The following is a 17,674-nucleotide window of genomic DNA, read 5'->3' on the forward strand; positions in this document are numbered from 1 at the left end:
GACCCTAGGGCTCGGACTCGGGCTAAGACCCGGAAGACGGTGAACTCCGCTCCGCCCGACCCCAGGGTTCGGACTCGGGCTCAGCCCCAGAAGACGACGAAACTCCGCCTCGCCCGACCCCAGGGCTCGGACTCCGCCCTGGCCTCGGCCGAACGATCTCCGCCTCGCCCGACCCCAGGACTCGGGCTCCGCCCTGGCCTCGGCCGAACGATCTCCGCCTCGCCCGACCCGGAGGCTCGGGCTCGGGCTCGGCCTCGGCCACGGAAGACAGACTCGACCTCGGCTTCGGAGGAGCTCCCACGTCGCCCGACCTAGGGCACAGGCCCGCCACGTCAACGGGAAGAGCCATCATCATCCTACCCCGAGCCGACTCGGGTCGCGGAGAACAAGACCGGCGTCCCATCTGGCCAGCTCCGCCAGATGGGCAATGATGGCGCCCCACAAGCTCTGTGACGACGGCGGCTCTCAGCTCTCTTACGGAAGCAGGGCAACGTCAGCAAGGACTCGACCGCTCCAACAGCTGTCCCTCCGCCAGGCTCCGTCGCTCCTCCGACAGCCACGACATCACGCCAGCAAGGTGCCAAGACCTCTCCAGCTGCCACATTGGCATGTACCCAGGGCGCTAGCTCTCTCTCTCCGCTAGACACGTAGCACTCTGCTACCCCCCATTGTACACCTGGATCCTCTCCTTACGACTATAAAAGGAAGGACCAGGGCCTTCTCAGGGAAGGTTGGCCGTGCGGGACCGAGGACGGGACAGGCGCTCTCTTGGGGCCGCTCGCTTCCCTCACCCGCGTGGACGCTTGTAACCCCCCTACTGCAAGCGCACCCGACCTGGGCGCGGGACGAACACGAAGACCGCGGGACTTCCACCTCTCTCACGCCCGTCTCCGGCCGCCTCGCCTCTCCCCCCTTCGCGCTCGCCCACGCGCTCGACCCATCTGGGCTGGGGCACGCAGCACACTCACTCGTCGGCTCGGGGACCCCCCGGTCTCGAAACGCCGACAGTTGGCGCGCCAGGTAGGGGCACGCTGCGTGCTGACGAACAGCTCCCCGTCAAGCTCCAGATGGGCAGTCTCCAGCAACCTCTCCGGCCCGGGACGGTGCTTCGTTTCGGGAGTCTTGAGTTCATGTCCTTCGACGGCAGCTACGACATGATACTTCTTCCACCGCCGCGCGACAACGACAATGGCGGCCGACAACCCGCCCGCCGGCGGCGGAATCGACGACACCTTCCCCGCGTGGTGGAAGAACAACATTCGAGCTCGCTCTGTTCTCTCCCCTGCCAACGGAGGAGGAGGCGGGGCCATCAAGGCCAAGCGGGAGGCCGCGCTTCGTTGGCCGTCGAGCGAATCGACGCCCCGACGGAAGGCACGCCGGACGTCGACCTCGCGTTCGAGACGAAGGCAAGCGCCGTCCCACCGCGACACGCTGACCCCGAGCAAGAAGACGACGCCAGCGCGCTCGCGGAAAGCCTGCAGGACGTCGCCCTCGCACCTGGGATGACGGTGCAACCAGTCCCCGATGTGACTACGTCGCTCCTCGTCGACCAAAAGGTACCGACTAACTCCCATCTTACGTCATTTCGACTCGGCCTCAACCCGCCAAGCGACCTCGCTTTGGCGGGCGCTCTCATCGAGGCGAGTGCAACCCCACTGGGGTTTCGTATGCGGTCGCCTTGGGACCGGTTGACGGACGTCTCAACCTACGGGCCCTCTGGGTCCGAGGAAGATGACGATCCCAGCATCTGTTGGGATTTCTCCGGACTTGGCAACCCTAGTGCCATGCGGGACTTCATGACCGCATGTGACTACTGCCTCTCCGACTGTTTCGACGGAAGCCGCAGCCTAGACGACGAGGGCTGCGGCCCAAGCCGCGAATGTTTCCACATCGAGCTAGGGGATCCCTCCGAAGGCAACCATCTCGGCATGCCGGAGGACGGTGATCTTCCTAGGCCGGTGCCTCGCGCCGACATCCCGCGGGAGCTAGCTGTGGTCCCCGCTCCGGCGGGGGGTTACGACCCACAACTCGAGCAAGTCCGCGGGGCGCAGGCCAGGCTCAACGAGGGAACAGGAGCGCTTGAGCCGATCCGTCGGGACGTCGGGCAGGTATGGGCGGGCCAACCCCCGGCCGGAGAAATACGTCACCTGCCCCAAGGTCTCCAGCACCGCGTCGCCAACGATGTCAGGGTCAGGCCGCCGCCCGCATCCAGCGGGGTTGGCCAGAATCTGGCAGCCGCAGCGATGCTCCTCCGCGCGATGCCGGAGCCATCAATCACCGAGGGTCGGCGAATCCAGGGAGAGCTCAAGAATCTCCTGGAAGGCGCTGCGGCCCGACGGGCCGAGAGCACTGCCTCCCGAAGGCAGGGATATCCCTCGGAATCTCACACCGCGACTTCCCGATTCATGCGGGAAGCCTCGGTCTACACCGGGCGCACGCGCAACACCGCGCCTGCGGCCCCGGGCCACCTCGGCAATGAGCACCATCGACGCGACCGTCGGGCCCACCTCGACGAAAGGGTGCGCCGAGGCTACCACCCCAGGCGTGGGGGGCGCTACGACAGCGGGGAGGATCGGAGTCCCTTGCCCGAACCACCCGGTCCGCAGGCCTTCAGTCGGGCCATCCGACGGGCGCCATTCCCGACCCGGTTCCGACCCCCGACCACTATCACGAAGTACTCGGGGGAAACGACACCGGAACTGTGGCTCGCGGACTACCGCCTTGCCTGCCAACTGGGTGGGACGGACGACGACAACCTCATCATCCGTAACCTCCCCCTGTTCCTCTCCGACACTGCTCGCGCCTGGTTGGAGCACCTGCCTCCGGGGCAGATCTCCAACTGGGACGACTTAGTCCAAGCCTTCGCTGGCAATTTCCAAGGCACATACGTGCGCCCCGGGAATTCCTGGGACCTTCGAAGCTGCCGGCAACATCCGGGGGAGTCGCTCCGGGACTACATCCGGCGATTCTCGAAGCAGCGCACCGAGCTGCCCAACATCATCGACTCGGATGTCATCGGCGCGTTCCTCGCTGGCACCACCTGCCGCGACCTGGTGAACAAGCTGGGTCGCAAGACCCCCACCAGGGCGAGCGAGCTGATGGACATCGCCACCAAGTTCGCCTCTGGCCAGGAGGCGGTCGAGGCTATCTTCCGAAAGGACAAGCGGTCCCAGGGCCGCCCATCGGAAGAGGCTCCCGAGGCGTCTACTCCGCGCGGCGCCAAGAAGAAAGGCAAGAAGAAGTCGCAATCGAAACGCGACGCCGCCGACGCGGACCTTGTCGCCGCCGCCGAGTACAAGAACCCTCGGAAGCCCCCTGGAGGTGCAAACCTTTTCGACAAGATGCTCAAGGAGTCGTGCCCCTACCATCAGGGGCCCGTCAAGCACACTCTCGAGGAGTGCGTCATGCTTCGGCGCCACTTCCACAGGGCCGGGCCACCCGCCGAGGGTGGCAGGGCCCGCGACGACGACAAGAACGAAGATCACCAAGCAGGAGAGTTCCCCGAGGTCCGCGACTGCTTCATGATCTACGGAGGGCATGCGGCGAATGTCTCGGCTCGGCATCGCAAGCAAGAGCGCCGGGAGGTCTGCTCGGTGAAGGTGGCGGCGCCAGTCTACCTAGACTGGTCCGACAAGCCCATCACCTTCGACCAGGCCGACCACCCCGACCATGTGCCGAGCCCGGGAAAATACCCGCTCGTCGTCGACCCCGTCGTCGGCAACGTCAGGCTCACCAAGGTCCTGATGGATTGGGGCAGCTGCCTCAACATCATCTACGCTGAGACCCTCAAGCTCCTGCGCGTCGATCTGTCCTCCGTCCGAGCAGGCGCTGCGCCCTTCCACGGGATCATCCCTGGGAAGCGCGTCCAGCCCCTCGGACGACTCGACCTCCCCGTCTGCTTCGGGACGCCCTCCAACTTCCGAAGGGAGACCTTGACGTTCGAGGTGGTCGGGTTCCGAGGAACCTACCACGCTGTACTGGGGAGGCCATGCTACGTGAAGTTCATGGCCGTCCCCAACTACACCTACCTGAAGCTCAAGATGCCGGGCCCCAACGGGGTCATCACCGTCGGCCCCACGTACAAACACGCGTTCGAATGCGACGTGGAGTGCGTGGAGTACGCCGAGGCCCTCGCCGAGTCCGAGGCCCTCATCGCCGACCTGGAGAACCTCTCCAAGGAGGTGCCAGGTGTGAAGCGCCATGCCGGCAACTTCGAGCCAGCGGAGACGGTTAAGGCCGTCCCACTCGACCCCAGTGGCGACACCTCCAAGCAGATCCGGATCGGTTCCGGGCTCGACCCCAAATAGGAAGCAGTGCTCGTCGACTTTCTCCGCGCAAACGCCGACGTCTTTGCGTGGAGTCCCTCGGACATGCCCGGCATACCGAGGGATGTCGCCGAGCACTCGCTGGATATCCGGGCCGGAGCCCGACCCGTCAGGCAGCCTCTGCGCCGATTCAACGAGGAGAAGCGCAGAGTGATTGGCGAAGAGATCCACAAGCTAATGGCGGCAGGGTTCATCAAAGAGGTATTCCATCCCGAATGGCTTGCCAACCCTGTGCTTGTGAGGAAGAAAGGGGGGAAATGGCGGATGTGCGTAGACTACACTGGTCTCAACAAAGCATGTCCGAAGGTTCCCTACCCTCTGCCTCGCATCGATCAAATCGTGGATTCCACTGCTGGGTGCGAAACCCTGTCCTTCCTCGATGCCTACTCAGGGTATCACCAAATCCGGATGAAAGAGTCCGACCAGCTCGCGACTTCTTTCATCACACCGTTCGGCATGTACTGCTATGTCACCATGCCGTTCGGTTTGAGGAATGCGGGCGCGACGTACCAGCGGTGCATGAACCATGTGTTCGGCGAACACATCGGACGCACAGTCGAGGCCTACGTCGATGACATCGTAGTCAAGACAAGGAAGGCCTCCGACCTCCTCTCCGACCTTGAAGCGACATTCCGATGTCTCAAGGCGAAAGGAGTCAAGCTCAATCCTGAGAAGTGTGTCTTCGGGGTGCCCCGGGGCATGCTCCTGGGGTTCATCGTCTCCGAGCGAGGCATCGAAGCCAACCCAGAGAAGATCGCAGCCATCACCAGCATGGGACCCATCAAGGACTTAAAAGGCATACAGAGGGTCATGGGATGCCTCGCGGCCCTGAGCCGCTTCATCTCACGCCTCGGCGAAAGAGGTCTGCCTCTGTACCGCCTCTTAAGGAAGGCCGAGTGTTTCGCTTGGACCCCTGAGGCCGAGGAAGCCCTCGGGAACCTGAAGGCGCTCCTTACAAAGGCGCCTGTCTTGGTGCCCCCAGCTGATGGAGAAGCCCTTTTGGTCTACGTCGCCGCGACCACTCAGGTGGTTAGCGCCGCGATTGTGGTCGAGAGGCAAGAGGAAGGGCATGCATTGCCCGTTCAGAGGCCAGTCTACTTCGTTAGCGAAGTACTGTCCGAAACCAAGATCCGCTACCCACAAGTTCAGAAGCTGCTGTATGCTGTGATCCTGACAAGACGGAAGTTACGACACTACTTCGAGTCTCATCCGGTAACTGTGGTGTCATCCTTCCCCCTGGGGGAGATCATCCAGTGCCGAGAGGCCTCCGGCAGGATCGCAAAGTGGGCGGTGGAAATCATGGGCGAAACAATCTCGTTCGCCCCTCGGAAGGCCATCAAGTCCCAGGTGTTGGCGGACTTTGTGGCCGAATGGGTCGACACCCAGCTGCCGACGGCTCCGATCCAACCGGAGCTCTGGACCATGTTTTTCGACGGGTCGCTGATGAAGACGGGAGCCGGCGCGGGCCTGCTCTTCATCTCGCCCCTCGGGAAGCACCTATGCTACGTGCTACGCCTCCATTTTCCGGCGTCCAACAATGTGGCTGAGTACGAGGCTCTGGTCAACGGGTTGCGGATCGCCATCGAGCTGGGGGTCAAACGCCTCGACGCTCGCGGTGACTCGCAACTCGTCATTGACCAAGTCATGAAGAACTCTCACTGCCGTGACCCGAAGATGGAGGCCTACTGCGATGAGGTTCGACGCCTGGAAGACAAGTTCTACGGGCTCGAGCTCAGCCACATCGCTCGGCGCTTCAACGAGACTGTGGACGAGCTGGCTAAAATAGCCTCGGGGCGAACAACGGTTCCCCCGGACGTCTTCTCCCGGGATCTGCATCAACCCTCCGTCAAGATCGACGACGCACCCGAGCCCGAGGCGCCCTCGGCACAGCCCGAGGCGCCCTCGGCACAGCCCGAGGCGCCCTCGGCGCAGCCCGAGGCACCCTCGGCTCAGTCCGAGGTACCCTCGGCCCCCGAGGCCGAGGCACTAGACGTCGAGGAGGAGCGGAGCGGGGCCACGCCTGATCGAGATTGGCAGGCCCCGTACCTGCAATATCTCAGCCGAGGAGAGCTACCCCCGACCAAGCCGAGGCTCGGCGGGTAGCGCGACGCGCGAAGTCGTTCGTCTTGCTGGGCGATGAAGAGGAGCTCTACCATCGCAGCCCCTCGGGCATCCTCCAGCGATGCATCTCCATCGCCGAAGGACAGGAACTACTGCAAGAAATACACTCGGGGGCTCGCGGCCATCACGCGGCGCCCCGAGCCCTTGTCGGGAATGCTTTCCGGCAAGGCTTCTACTGGCCAACGGCGGTGGTTGACGCCACTAGAATTGTCCGCACCTGCGAAGGGTGCCAATTCTATGCGAAGCAGACCCACCTGCCCGCTCAGGCTCTGCAGACCATTCCCATCACCTGGCCCTTTGCCGTATGGGGTCTGGACCTCGTCGGTCCCTTGCAGAAGGCGCCCGGGGGCTACACGCACCTGCTGGTCGCCATCGACAAATTCTCCAAGTGGATCGAGGTCCGACCCCTGAACAGCATCAGGTCCGAGCAGGCGGTGGCGTTCTTCACCAACATCATCCATTGCTTCGGGGTCCCAAACTCCATCATCACCGACAACGGTACCCAGTTCACCGGCAAAAAATTCTTGGATTTTTGCGAGGATCACCACATCCGGGTGGACTGGGCCGCCGTGGCTCATCCCATGTCGAATGGGCAAGTAGAGCGTGCCAACGGCATGATTCTACAAGGGCTCAAGCCTCGGATCTACAACGGCCTCAACAAGTTCGGCAAGCGATGGATGAAGGAACTCCCCTCGGTGGTCTGGAGCCTAAGGACGACGCCGAGTCGTGCCACGGGTTTCACGCCGTTCTTCCTGGTCGACGGGGCCGAGGCCATCTTGCCCACCGACCTGGAATACGGCTCCCCGAGGACGAGGGTCTACAATGATCAAAGCAACCAAGCTAGCCGAGAAGAATCGCTGGACCAGCTGGAAGAGGCTCGGGAAGATGGAAAGACACGACACATAAGGGAGGAAGAAGACATGGTTGCCTTCTGAAAGGAGTCTCCCTCCTTTTAAAGGCAACTCTCCCTACGTGCGCCCCCAGACGCCACGAGCTGAGTCTTCTCCAACACGCTCCAAGGTCCTCCCCTGCGACTCGGGGGCTGGGTCCCGCATGTCATGCAAACCGGCTCAGAGCAGAAGAAGCCAAACCGTCGCGCGTGGTGCGCACAACCGCCCAGCGGTTACAAGCAACCCCCCACTTTTGCCCAGACCAACGGGCGGAAGGGGCGGGCAGCCATGCAGGCGGCATGCAACCGCGCCAGGTGGACGCGCTTCTCCGACTTCTGACACGCCAGCTTGGAGGCCCAGGCCCACGCGTCGCGCAACCAGCGCGCCAGTTGCTGCATGCAACCAACCGCGCCACCACTTGTGCCACTGTCGCGCCTCTTCGGTTGCGGAGCCTATGCCGCGACTCGAGGCGACCAGTGCACGACCCAGCGGCGCCAGCCTGGCACGACGGTCAATGCGGCCGAAAGTGGGCCGGCAGTAATGACGGTGGCAGGCGGGCGGGAGCAGCAGTCACGTCGTCAGCCAGGCTCACGTCCCGTCCGGGGACAGCAAGGGAGCCTCCTCCCACGGCGTGATGACGGTGCACCCGTGACCCGTTCCTCGAACGGATCGCGCACGCGCAACGGCCGCCCCGCCAACCACTCGCCCCGTCGCATTAACTCCGCGGCGGGACAGGCGGCGCCTCTGGCAGGAGAAGCGGACGACGCTTCGCCTTCGCCGTAATAACCGCGTCAAAAAGAGGTACGCCACGACGTTCGATTTCGTATCCTTTTCCTTTTTCCTCTTTCTCTATCTCTTGCAACAGGGACCGGGAAAGGGGGATACCCCGAAAAGGATCCCTCTCCACGAAGGAACCGGGCTCCGAGCCCCCCCTACTGATCAGAGGTTCGAAGACTGGCCCTCCGAGGGGTTCAACAGTCGCCTCAGATCACGTGGGCCCGACACCCACTACTGGTCAGGGGTTCGAAGGCCAGCCCCCCGAAGGGCTCCATGGCCGCCTCAGGCTACTCGGGCTCCGCGCCCATTACTGATCAGGGGTTCGAAGGCTGGCCCCCGAAGGGTTCACAGTCGCCTCAGACGCCGAGCGAGGGATGACCAGGGGTACGTTCGATACATAACCGAGGCTCGGGCTGCGCTCCCGAGGTACCCTAGGACATTTCCGAGACCAGCGGGAACGATCTTGTAACGGAATCCCATCGGAGGGAGGCATCGAGCCCTCGGACCCCGTCGCCAGGGGACCGGGTCCGGCAAATCACCCGCAGGTACTTTTGGGCGTGCCTCTGGGCCCCTAGCCGACCCCTAACGAACGGGGCACAGACGTCCACTCGGATTACCCGCTTGCAGCTCACCGGAGACACCATGTTCGGTGCCCATCGAGGGTAACATGGCGCACTCCCCCCCCTCCTCCTTGCGGAAAGGCGACGTAGGGGCGTATGTAAAAAGTCGAGTCTGTCCCTGATCGTCCTCTCGCCCTGTGCGGAGGCTCGGGGGCTGCTCTCGCAAACCCAGCTCCGGTCGAACCGTTGACAGCGTCAACATACCAGCCCGAGAGCTTGGGCCCCGACCGTGCACCCGGGCTACGACCAGTTCGCATGAGGGAACAACCAGACCAGCCGAAGCATTACGCAAGGCATTAAGACCTCGAAGGAGTGAAACCACTCCTCCGAGGCCTCGGGGGCTACACCCGGCGGGTGCGCTCGCGCGCACCCACCGGAACGAAATGCAACCGAGAAAGGCTGGTCCCCTTGCAAAAAAGTGCGACGAAAGCCTCCAAGCGAGTGCTAACACTCCCTTCGAGGCTCGGGGGCTACTGTCGGGGACCATAATTAGGGGTACCCTCAAGACGCCTAATTCTCAGCTGGTAACCCCCATCAGCATAAAGTTGTAAAGGCCTGATGGGTACGATTGAGTCAGGGATCAAGTCCACACGAGTGACTCGATCACGCTTCGTCCGAGCCTAGCCTCGGCCAAGGGCAGCCGACCTCGAGAGACTTCCGTCTCGCCCGAGGCCCCCCTTTTAACGGCGGACACACCTCCGGCTCGCCCGAGGCCTTGGCTTCGCTTAGAAGCAACCCTGACTAAATCGCCGCACCGACTGACCAAGTTGCAGGAGCATTTAACGCAAAGGTGGCCTGACACCTCTATCCTGACGCGCGCCCAGGCAGAGCCGAAGTGACCGCCGTCACTCCGCCGCCCCACTGACCAGTCTGACAGAAGGACAGCGCCGCCTGCGCCACTCCGACTGCAGTGCCACTCGACAGAGTGAGTCTGACAGGCAGTCAGGCCCTGCCAAAGGCGCCATGGGAAACTCCGCTCCGCCCGACCCCAGGGCTCGGACTCGGGCTAAGACCCGGAAGACAGCGAACTCCGCTCCGCCCGACCCCAGGGCTCGGACTCGAGCTAAGACCCGGAAGACGGCGAACTCCGCTCCGCCCGACCCCAGGGCTCGGACTCGGGCTAAGACCCGGAAGACGGCGAACTCCGCTCCGCCCGACCCCAGGGCTCGGACTCGGGCTAAGACCCGGAAGACGGCGAACTCCGCTCCGCCCGACCCCAGGGCTCGGACTCGGGCTAAGACCTGGAAGACGGCGAACTCCGCTCCGCCCGACCCCAGGGCTCGGACTCGGGCTAAGACCCGGAAGACGGCGAACTCCGCTCCGCCCGACCCCAGGGCTCGGACTCGGGCTAAGACCCGGAAGACGGCGAACTCCGCTCCGCCCGACCCCAGGGTTCGGACTCGGGCTCAGCCCCAAAAGACGACGAAACTCCGCCTCGCCCGACCCCAGGGCTCGGACTCCGCCCTGGCCTCGGCCGAACGATCTCCGCCTCGCCCGACCCCAGGGCTCGGGCTCTGCCCTGGCCTCGGCCGAACGATCTCCGCCTCGCCCGACCCGGAGGCTCGGGCTCGGCCTCGGCCACGGAAGACAGACTCGACCTCGGCTTCGGAGGAGCTCCCACGTCGCCCGACCTAGGGCACAGGCCCGCCACGTCAACGGGAAGCGCCATCATCATCCTACCCCGAGCCGACTCGGGTCGCGGAGAACAAGACCGGCGTCCCATTCTGCCAGCTCCGCCAGATGGGCAATGATGGCGCCCCACAAGCTCTGTGACGACGGCGGCTCTCAGCTCTCTTACGGAAGCAGGGCAACGTCAGCAAGGACTCGACCGCTCCAACAGCTGTCCCTCCGCCAGGCTCCGTCGCTCCTCCGACAGCCACGACATCACGCCAGCAAGGTGCCAAGACCTCTCCGGCTGCCACATTGGCATGTACCCAGGGCGCTAGCTCTCTCTCTCCGCTAGACACGTAGCACTCTGCTACCCCCCATTGTACACCTGGATCCTCTCCTTACGACTATAAAAGGAAGGACCAGTGCCTTCTCAGGGAAGGTTGGCCGCGCGGGACCGAGGACGGGACAGGCGCTCTCTTGGGGCCGCTCGCTTCCCTCACCCGCGTGGACGCTTGTAACCCCCCTACTGCAAGCGCACCCGACCTGGGCGCGGGACGAACACGAAGGCCGCGGGACTTCCACCTCTCTCACGCCCGTCTCCGGCCGCCTCGCCTCTCCCCCCTTCGCGCTCGCCCACGCGCTCGACCCATCTGGGCTGGGGCACGCAGCACACTCACTCGTCGGCTCGGGGACCCCCCGGTCTCGAAACGTCGACAATATTAAATAGATATAATATGAAAGTAATGTTGTTCGTTTATAATTTATTCACCTTTGACGCTTCATATTTTGTATTACTTTATTCAATCTATTATAATTTAATTACGAAGATTTAACCTTCGTAATCATATTGTCTTTAACCTTCGTCCAAAGTTCATTAGTCCTTAAGGGAATAATGCTTCGTTGGACGAAGGGCATTAACATTTAACATTTTATGTTGCCTTGTTCTTGATTCATAGCATTTGAGAACAAGTCCCCAACAAATATAGTGGTCTATATCCTCCTCAAAATATCCTACAAATATTTCCCAGTGATCCCCCTCGAATTCTTTCTAGAGATACTGCCCAAATATTCCACCGATAATTCTCCAAATATTTTCCTCCTCGGAAATACCTTCAGAATCATTTTTAAAGTATCTACAAATATTTTCTTCATAATTTTCCTCATGCTCATAAGTATATGTACGCCTCCGGTGTCATACTATGAGCTCTACAAGCTAATTTCACTTATACATGACTAATACATGCTTATCTCCCACTAATCCTAGCATCCTCCCACTAATCCTCGCCTCCTCTCCCTAATCCCCCACCTTGCCTATAAATAGAGGGGCAAGGGCCTCCCCTCAAGCCACCCCAAGTCATTTCATGGCAACTCACTTCTCCCCCCACTCCCACTCCAACACAAGCACAAGGATCATTCGGTCTTTCATTCGATCGTTCGTCCACCTGTTCATAGTTGTTCGTTCGTTCATCCTATCGTTCGATCATTCGTCCGATCGTTCATGGTTTGTTCGTTCGTTTGTCCGATCGTTCGATCGTTCGTTTGTCCAAATAGTTTTGTTCAGCCATTATGCTGCCGAAATTCTGATCGTTCGTCTGTTTGTTCATAATCCCTATTCATTGGTCATCGTTCGTTCATAGTCACTATTCATCGTTCATCGTTCGTTGATACGAACTGTTCATCGTTCATTCATAGTCACTATTCATCGGATCGTTCATAGTCACTATTCACCGTTCATCGTATCGTTCATAGTAACTATTCATCGTTCATTCATATGAACTATTCATCGTTCGTTTATACAGACTATTCATTGTTCATCGGATCGTTCATTCTACTATTCATCGTTACTATTCATCGATCATCCGATCACCCAAATATTCAACTGCTCATCCATCATGTTGTCCAGCTCACCTAAGACCTGCCAGACCAATATTTTAGTCATACGAACTCCGGTGACTGTGATTTTTCTTCCAGTAAGAACTTCCCATCTGGTTACTCATCCCAGATTTCTCCAAGTTGAGCACGCTTAACTTTGAGATTCTTTCGAACCAGGCTTCCAAAAAGAAAGGCGAACCATGTTTGTATGGATACGCCTTCAATCCTATAAAACAAGGATGGGAATGTTTTGTCCTGGTTTGGGCATGGAGGTGGCCTTGTGCCTTTCGGTATAACCGCCAAGGTAAAGTCGTGCAAGGGAAGAGAGAGTTTCAGCATTCGGATTTCACGACGGTGAGATTGCAGAAACCGGACTAGTGGGTAAAGTGTACACCTCTGCGCAGAGTTTAAAAACCTATTCGAATAGTCCGTGTCCACGGATATGGATGAGTCATGGCATGGTTTTTACAATTAGTGTTTTGTTTTCCAAAAATGCTTTTGAAAAGTGGTTTTAAAAGGTTCGGTGGTTGAGCGTGAGCTATGGTGGACGAGAAGTCCAGTAGCTATTTTTGAAAATGAAAACCAGTGGGAAACTGCTGAGATGCCTGGATGGTTTAGTCTAGGGGATTTTGTTCTATATTGAAAAACTTCCTGCTCCTTTGGGAGAGGATGTGCTTTCAAAAATGAAAAATGTTTTACAAAATAACCCTGCATCAAATATTGCTCTTTCTACAAAATATCCTGAGGTCCACATACTCCATGCACTATATCTGATTTCCCCATTCTGTGGGTGAAGGTGGGCTGCTGGGTACGTAAGTACTCACTCTTGCTTATTTGTTGTTTTTTAGAGAAGGAGATCCTTGATCGAGTAAGGGTTACGCATGTTCCCAACCATGCCTGTAGCTGTTGGACCGCTGATTTGCTTCGCTGCGGATATCGGGCTGCTTTAGCCCCACTCTGATGATATGTCCCGATTTATGGACCAACTCTTAAAGTTGATCGCCACCTTTGTAGGTTTGTCTTGTTTAAGCAGATCTGGAACCATCTGATGTATAAATATGTTTACTAGCCTCTTATGACTAGTAATTGTATCACATTTGAGTCCCAGAGGATTGTGACACTTCATACAAGTAACTCCGTAGATAGTTGTAGACCTTCTCCATGTACAAGTGGTCCTCCGCTTTTGGCCTCTCTTGGATGCTCCCCCTATCTTCACTATCGAGCTTTCGGCTAAAATGCTACATGTCTCGTCCCCTCTAGTGCATGGTGGTGGCCACACCGCAAACACGGTTGGTGTGGTCTCGCAAGACTTTCTCCTCAATTGGTACAATTGCAACGACTGTGCAAGAGTCAAGGGGTGTTTATGGGTTTTCTAACCTCACTTAATCAACTAGGAACTAAATTAGAGCAAGCACAATAGTGGTCTAACTAAACTAAGCACTTCACAAAAGCACCTACACTAATTACTGAATGATTCTATTAAGCACTTGGGTGTATGGTGCTATGGTGATGTTTCTCAACTCACTAGCAATGTTGTTTGGCTTCCACACTTGAGAATGACCGGTTGGAGGGGTATATATATAGAGCCCCACTCCCGAAATAGCCGTTGGAGGAACCTGGTTGTTATACGTCGCACCGAAATAGTTCGGTGTGCCTCCACGTTAGCTAGCTGTTGTCGATCTCAGAAACACTTGACAAACATTGTGCAACAGTGCAGAGGTCCGTGCACCACCGGATCTGTCCACGTTAGCCATTGGAACTAGTTGTTGCTGACCGCTGCCTATTGTTCCAGTGTACATATTAGCTACTGGAAGAATACCTAGGTGGTGTTTGGTTTATAGGGACTATTTTTTAGTCCCTCCAATACATACCATTTTAGGCCATAAATTGCTAAAAACGGAAACTAAAACTCTATCTTAGTTTCCGAATTTAACAATTTAAAGACTAAAATATAATAAAATGAAGGGAATAAAAATTAGTCCTAGAAACCAAACACACCCCTAGTGTCGCACATGATCGATACACATATCAACCTAATCAACTCTATCTATGACTCTTAGTTCTATCTTTACATGTAGGTCGTTCCCTCTAACAACCACTCTACCATATTAACTGAGTATTGACCTTATCTAGCTAGCGATCTGAATAGATCTTACGCCTCCATCGATCCTAGTCGAATCTAGTACCTCCTGACATGTGGGCTGAGTCCTTGGATAATGTGGCCAGGTGCTTGGACATACGTGTCAGGGTCTTGGACGTTGAAGTGTCATCGGGTACTCCTGGTATGTGTATATATATATATATATATATATATATATATATATATATATATATATATATATATATATATATGATTATTTATCCAGCAGGATTCGAGGAACTATGTATGGAGCTTTAAGTTAATATTTCAAGCGTCCAAGACATTTACATTGTTCACAAACATAATAAAAAGTCACACGTGTATGATGTAACCTACATTTTTTAGATAATAGAACAAAGTTCTAGTCACTACAACAAGATGCACAATACATAAATTTAAGAACATATATTGCGAATGGGATGCTAGAAGGCACATATAACTATTTAATACGAGCAGGTGTTGTTTTTGGAAGCAAACGCTTGGTTTTCTACTTGGTGGTGTAAGAAGGCTTCAAGGAACTCTGCACACAACTTTAAGTTACTATTTCAAACGTTCAAGATATTTATATTGTTCGCAAACATAACAAAATATATATATATACACACGCGTGTGTGATGTACAATACATTTTTTAAGATAATAGAACAAAGTTCTAGTCGCTTGTACATAACATAAATACTTTGTGCAGTACAACTATTTAATACGTGTAGGTAGGTGATGTTTTAATTTTGAAACCAAACGAACTCTTGGTTTTCTACTCGGTGGGGTAGGAAGGCTTCATGGCAAGGCCGCACATCCCTTGCTTGTCAGAAATGTCCTTCTCCATCCGTAGGAATCTCTTCTCTCCCCAAGTGGTGCCCCATGAGTTCTTCAGAATCCAATACTTTGTGCCGTCACTCTCCACGCCGTAGCCGATCGCAGCGATCCCATGGTCCAGCTGAGTGCCGCAGGAGCCGGTCATCACACCGCCGGAGTAAAGCATGAAAGTCCTGTCGCTTGCATCGACGGCGACCGACACAGGCTGACTGGCCACGGCCTTCATGAGCGCGGCCTCGTTGTTGGGCGGCACGTCCTCATGGCCTTTGATCGTCGCGGCGCTCTTTGACCCGCCCTTGCACTTGCCGTCTACGGCCTTGTACGGGTAGCTAGACTCGGTGGCGAGGCCTCCGTTCTTGATGACGAACTCGAAGGCGCTGTCCATCCAGCCCCCCTCGCAACCCTCGTCCATGCTGTGGGTGTCACAGTCCACCAGTTCTTGCTCTGAGAGTGAGACGAGGTTGTCGGTGCTCAGCTTCACGATGCCCTCCATGGCAGCTACGGCCGAGAACGCCCAGCAGCAACCTGCAGTTATATATTGGTGTCATTTACTGTTCATGTCATCATAAGAAGTATGGCTTTCAAGTATGACCATAAAATATGAATGCACATACCACACTGGCCTTGGTTCTTGATGGGTGTGACAGCTCCCTTGGTCCTCCAGTCGACGGCCGTCGGAAGCGCGCTAACGCTTAAGTTCTCGTACTTGAATCCAGTCGTTGGGACCTCTTCTGCTGAGATCGGTTTGAAGCCTTTGTTTGCTTTGAACTCTTCGGTAGTCAGGTCGGCGAACTGGTTCACGCCAAGCCAGAACTTGTTCTTCTTATCGGCGTTGAACGACTCGACGAATGCGAGATTGTCCTTGAACACCTCGAAGCGTCGTGCCTTCTCGGCTGCATCCTTGTAGACGCGGCCATACACCGCCATCCACCTCTCATGCCTCTCGGCCATGGCTGCATCGTCGCTCAGCTCACGAGCCGCCAGGACAGGACTAGGGAAGCTGCAGGCGCAGCCAGTAAGGATGGCAAGGAGGAGGAGGAAAGCCCTGGAGCTCACCATGATCTATATATGATGCTGGTGAGTTTGTTTTAATTTCTTGGTGGTTGCTCTTTGCAATGGATGATGCTGTGTGTGGAAGTGAGGAGGGGAGCGTTGTGTTTATATAGCACCTACATCTTTGATGGAGTGGTCATTTTCAATGCTGTGAGTGCAGGCCAAGTTGACTACCCATTATATATAATTCTTGTTCATTCTTGCTGCACAGAACGTATGGTATTTGCTGAGAGTGACCCACACTATAATGAGCTAGAAATAGAAAAGTAATAATCCAAACGTTGTGTGGAATTGACAAGACGGATTAATATATGTTCCAGCGCGTAACCTCGACGTTAACTAAAGAATTATTAGTAATATAATATTCAGGCAACATCGGCGTCGCGCGCTACGTACACGAAGAACCCGAACCGAATCGCACGCACCCTACCACAAACGAAATCAATGCTTGTTATTGCCTTGTATGTCGTCAACGTTTAATAATCAACAAATTATTAACTAGTGTAGGAACCAAACGAAACAAGTTATATATATGTGTCCTTTTAGTACAGTGTGTGTGTATTGTTTGAACACTAAAATTCTAGACAAAAATGTGTGATATCATTTCATTTTACCACCGGACTCTTATCATATGAACTTAAAAAAGATTAAAAAAATAAAATAACCAAACATGCTATATTAAAAATATATATATAAGCATAGGCACATAAATCATAAAAAAGTCTGTGAGCTTAACTACTCTGAAGAAGCCTGCGGCAAGGTTAATTAAATAGCTAGTCTTTTCTACAACATACGTTAAGCATGAAAGACTTTTCACGAGTATGGTGTAAATAGACTGATCAAATTTAGAGGAGTTAGTGTAAACATCAATTTAAATGATGAGGTACATCATCTCTTTCAGACAAAAAAAAGCAAGACACTATGATCCTTTGTCTTCTATCTTATATAACTTGGTGACCAATATGCTAGCAACGTAACTTTGATTTCTCGAGCTAATTCAAACAAAAAAAACTAGGGAAATTATTCCACATTTGGTTGATGATGGCCTCTCAATTCTGCAATAAACAGATGACACTGAACTCTTCTCATATGAACCTAAAAAGATAAAAAAAAATAAAGTAACCTGTCATGTTATATAGAATGTATAAGCATGGACACATCATAAAAATATATGAGCTTAACGACTCTGAAGAACCCTAAGATAAGGTTAAATTGTCTTTTTTGTAACACTCAATAATAATGAAACGCTTTTCGCCAATATATGGTGCAAATAGATTGATCAAATTATGAGGGAGAGTTAGTGTAAACAACAAAATAAATGATGAACTATATCATTTCTTTCAAACAAAGAAAGGAGTGAGATATTGTGATCCTTTGTCTTCTATCTTATTTAACTTGGTGGGCAATATGCTAGCAAATTTGATTTTTTTTGAAATCTCTACTATCCTAT

The 17,674-nt window shown here is 55.5% G+C and overlaps 1 protein-coding gene across 1 annotated transcript; it reads right to left on the reverse strand.

The window, feature by feature from the left end:
• Positions 1–15,109: 15,109 nt before the first annotated feature.
• On the reverse strand, positions 15,110–16,230 carry LOC103646785 (senescence-specific cysteine protease SAG39). Its single transcript, XM_008671446.2, has 2 exons — positions 15,786–16,230; positions 15,110–15,696 (listed from the first exon to the last, which is right to left on the reverse strand). The coding sequence occupies exons 1-2, from the start codon at positions 16,228–16,230 to the stop codon at positions 15,110–15,112; spliced, it is 1,032 nt and encodes a 343-aa protein (XP_008669668.1).
• Positions 16,231–17,674: the final 1,444 nt, after the last annotated feature.

This window comes from Zea mays, chromosome 2 (genome assembly GCF_902167145.1).
Source record: "Zea mays cultivar B73 chromosome 2, Zm-B73-REFERENCE-NAM-5.0, whole genome shotgun sequence".
Classification (NCBI taxonomy): domain Eukaryota; kingdom Viridiplantae; phylum Streptophyta; class Magnoliopsida; order Poales; family Poaceae; genus Zea; species Zea mays.

Bases quoted from the DNA above. Each gene is read 5' to 3' on its own strand.
- LOC103646785 (XM_008671446.2), bottom strand. From the start codon at position 16,230: ATGGTGAGCTCCAGGGCTTTCCTCCTCCTCCTTGCCATCCTTACTGGC. The intron at 15,697-15,785 runs GTATGTGCATTC...ATATAACTGCAG, and splicing joins CAAGAACCAAGGCCAGTGTG to GTTGCTGCTGGGCGTTCTCG.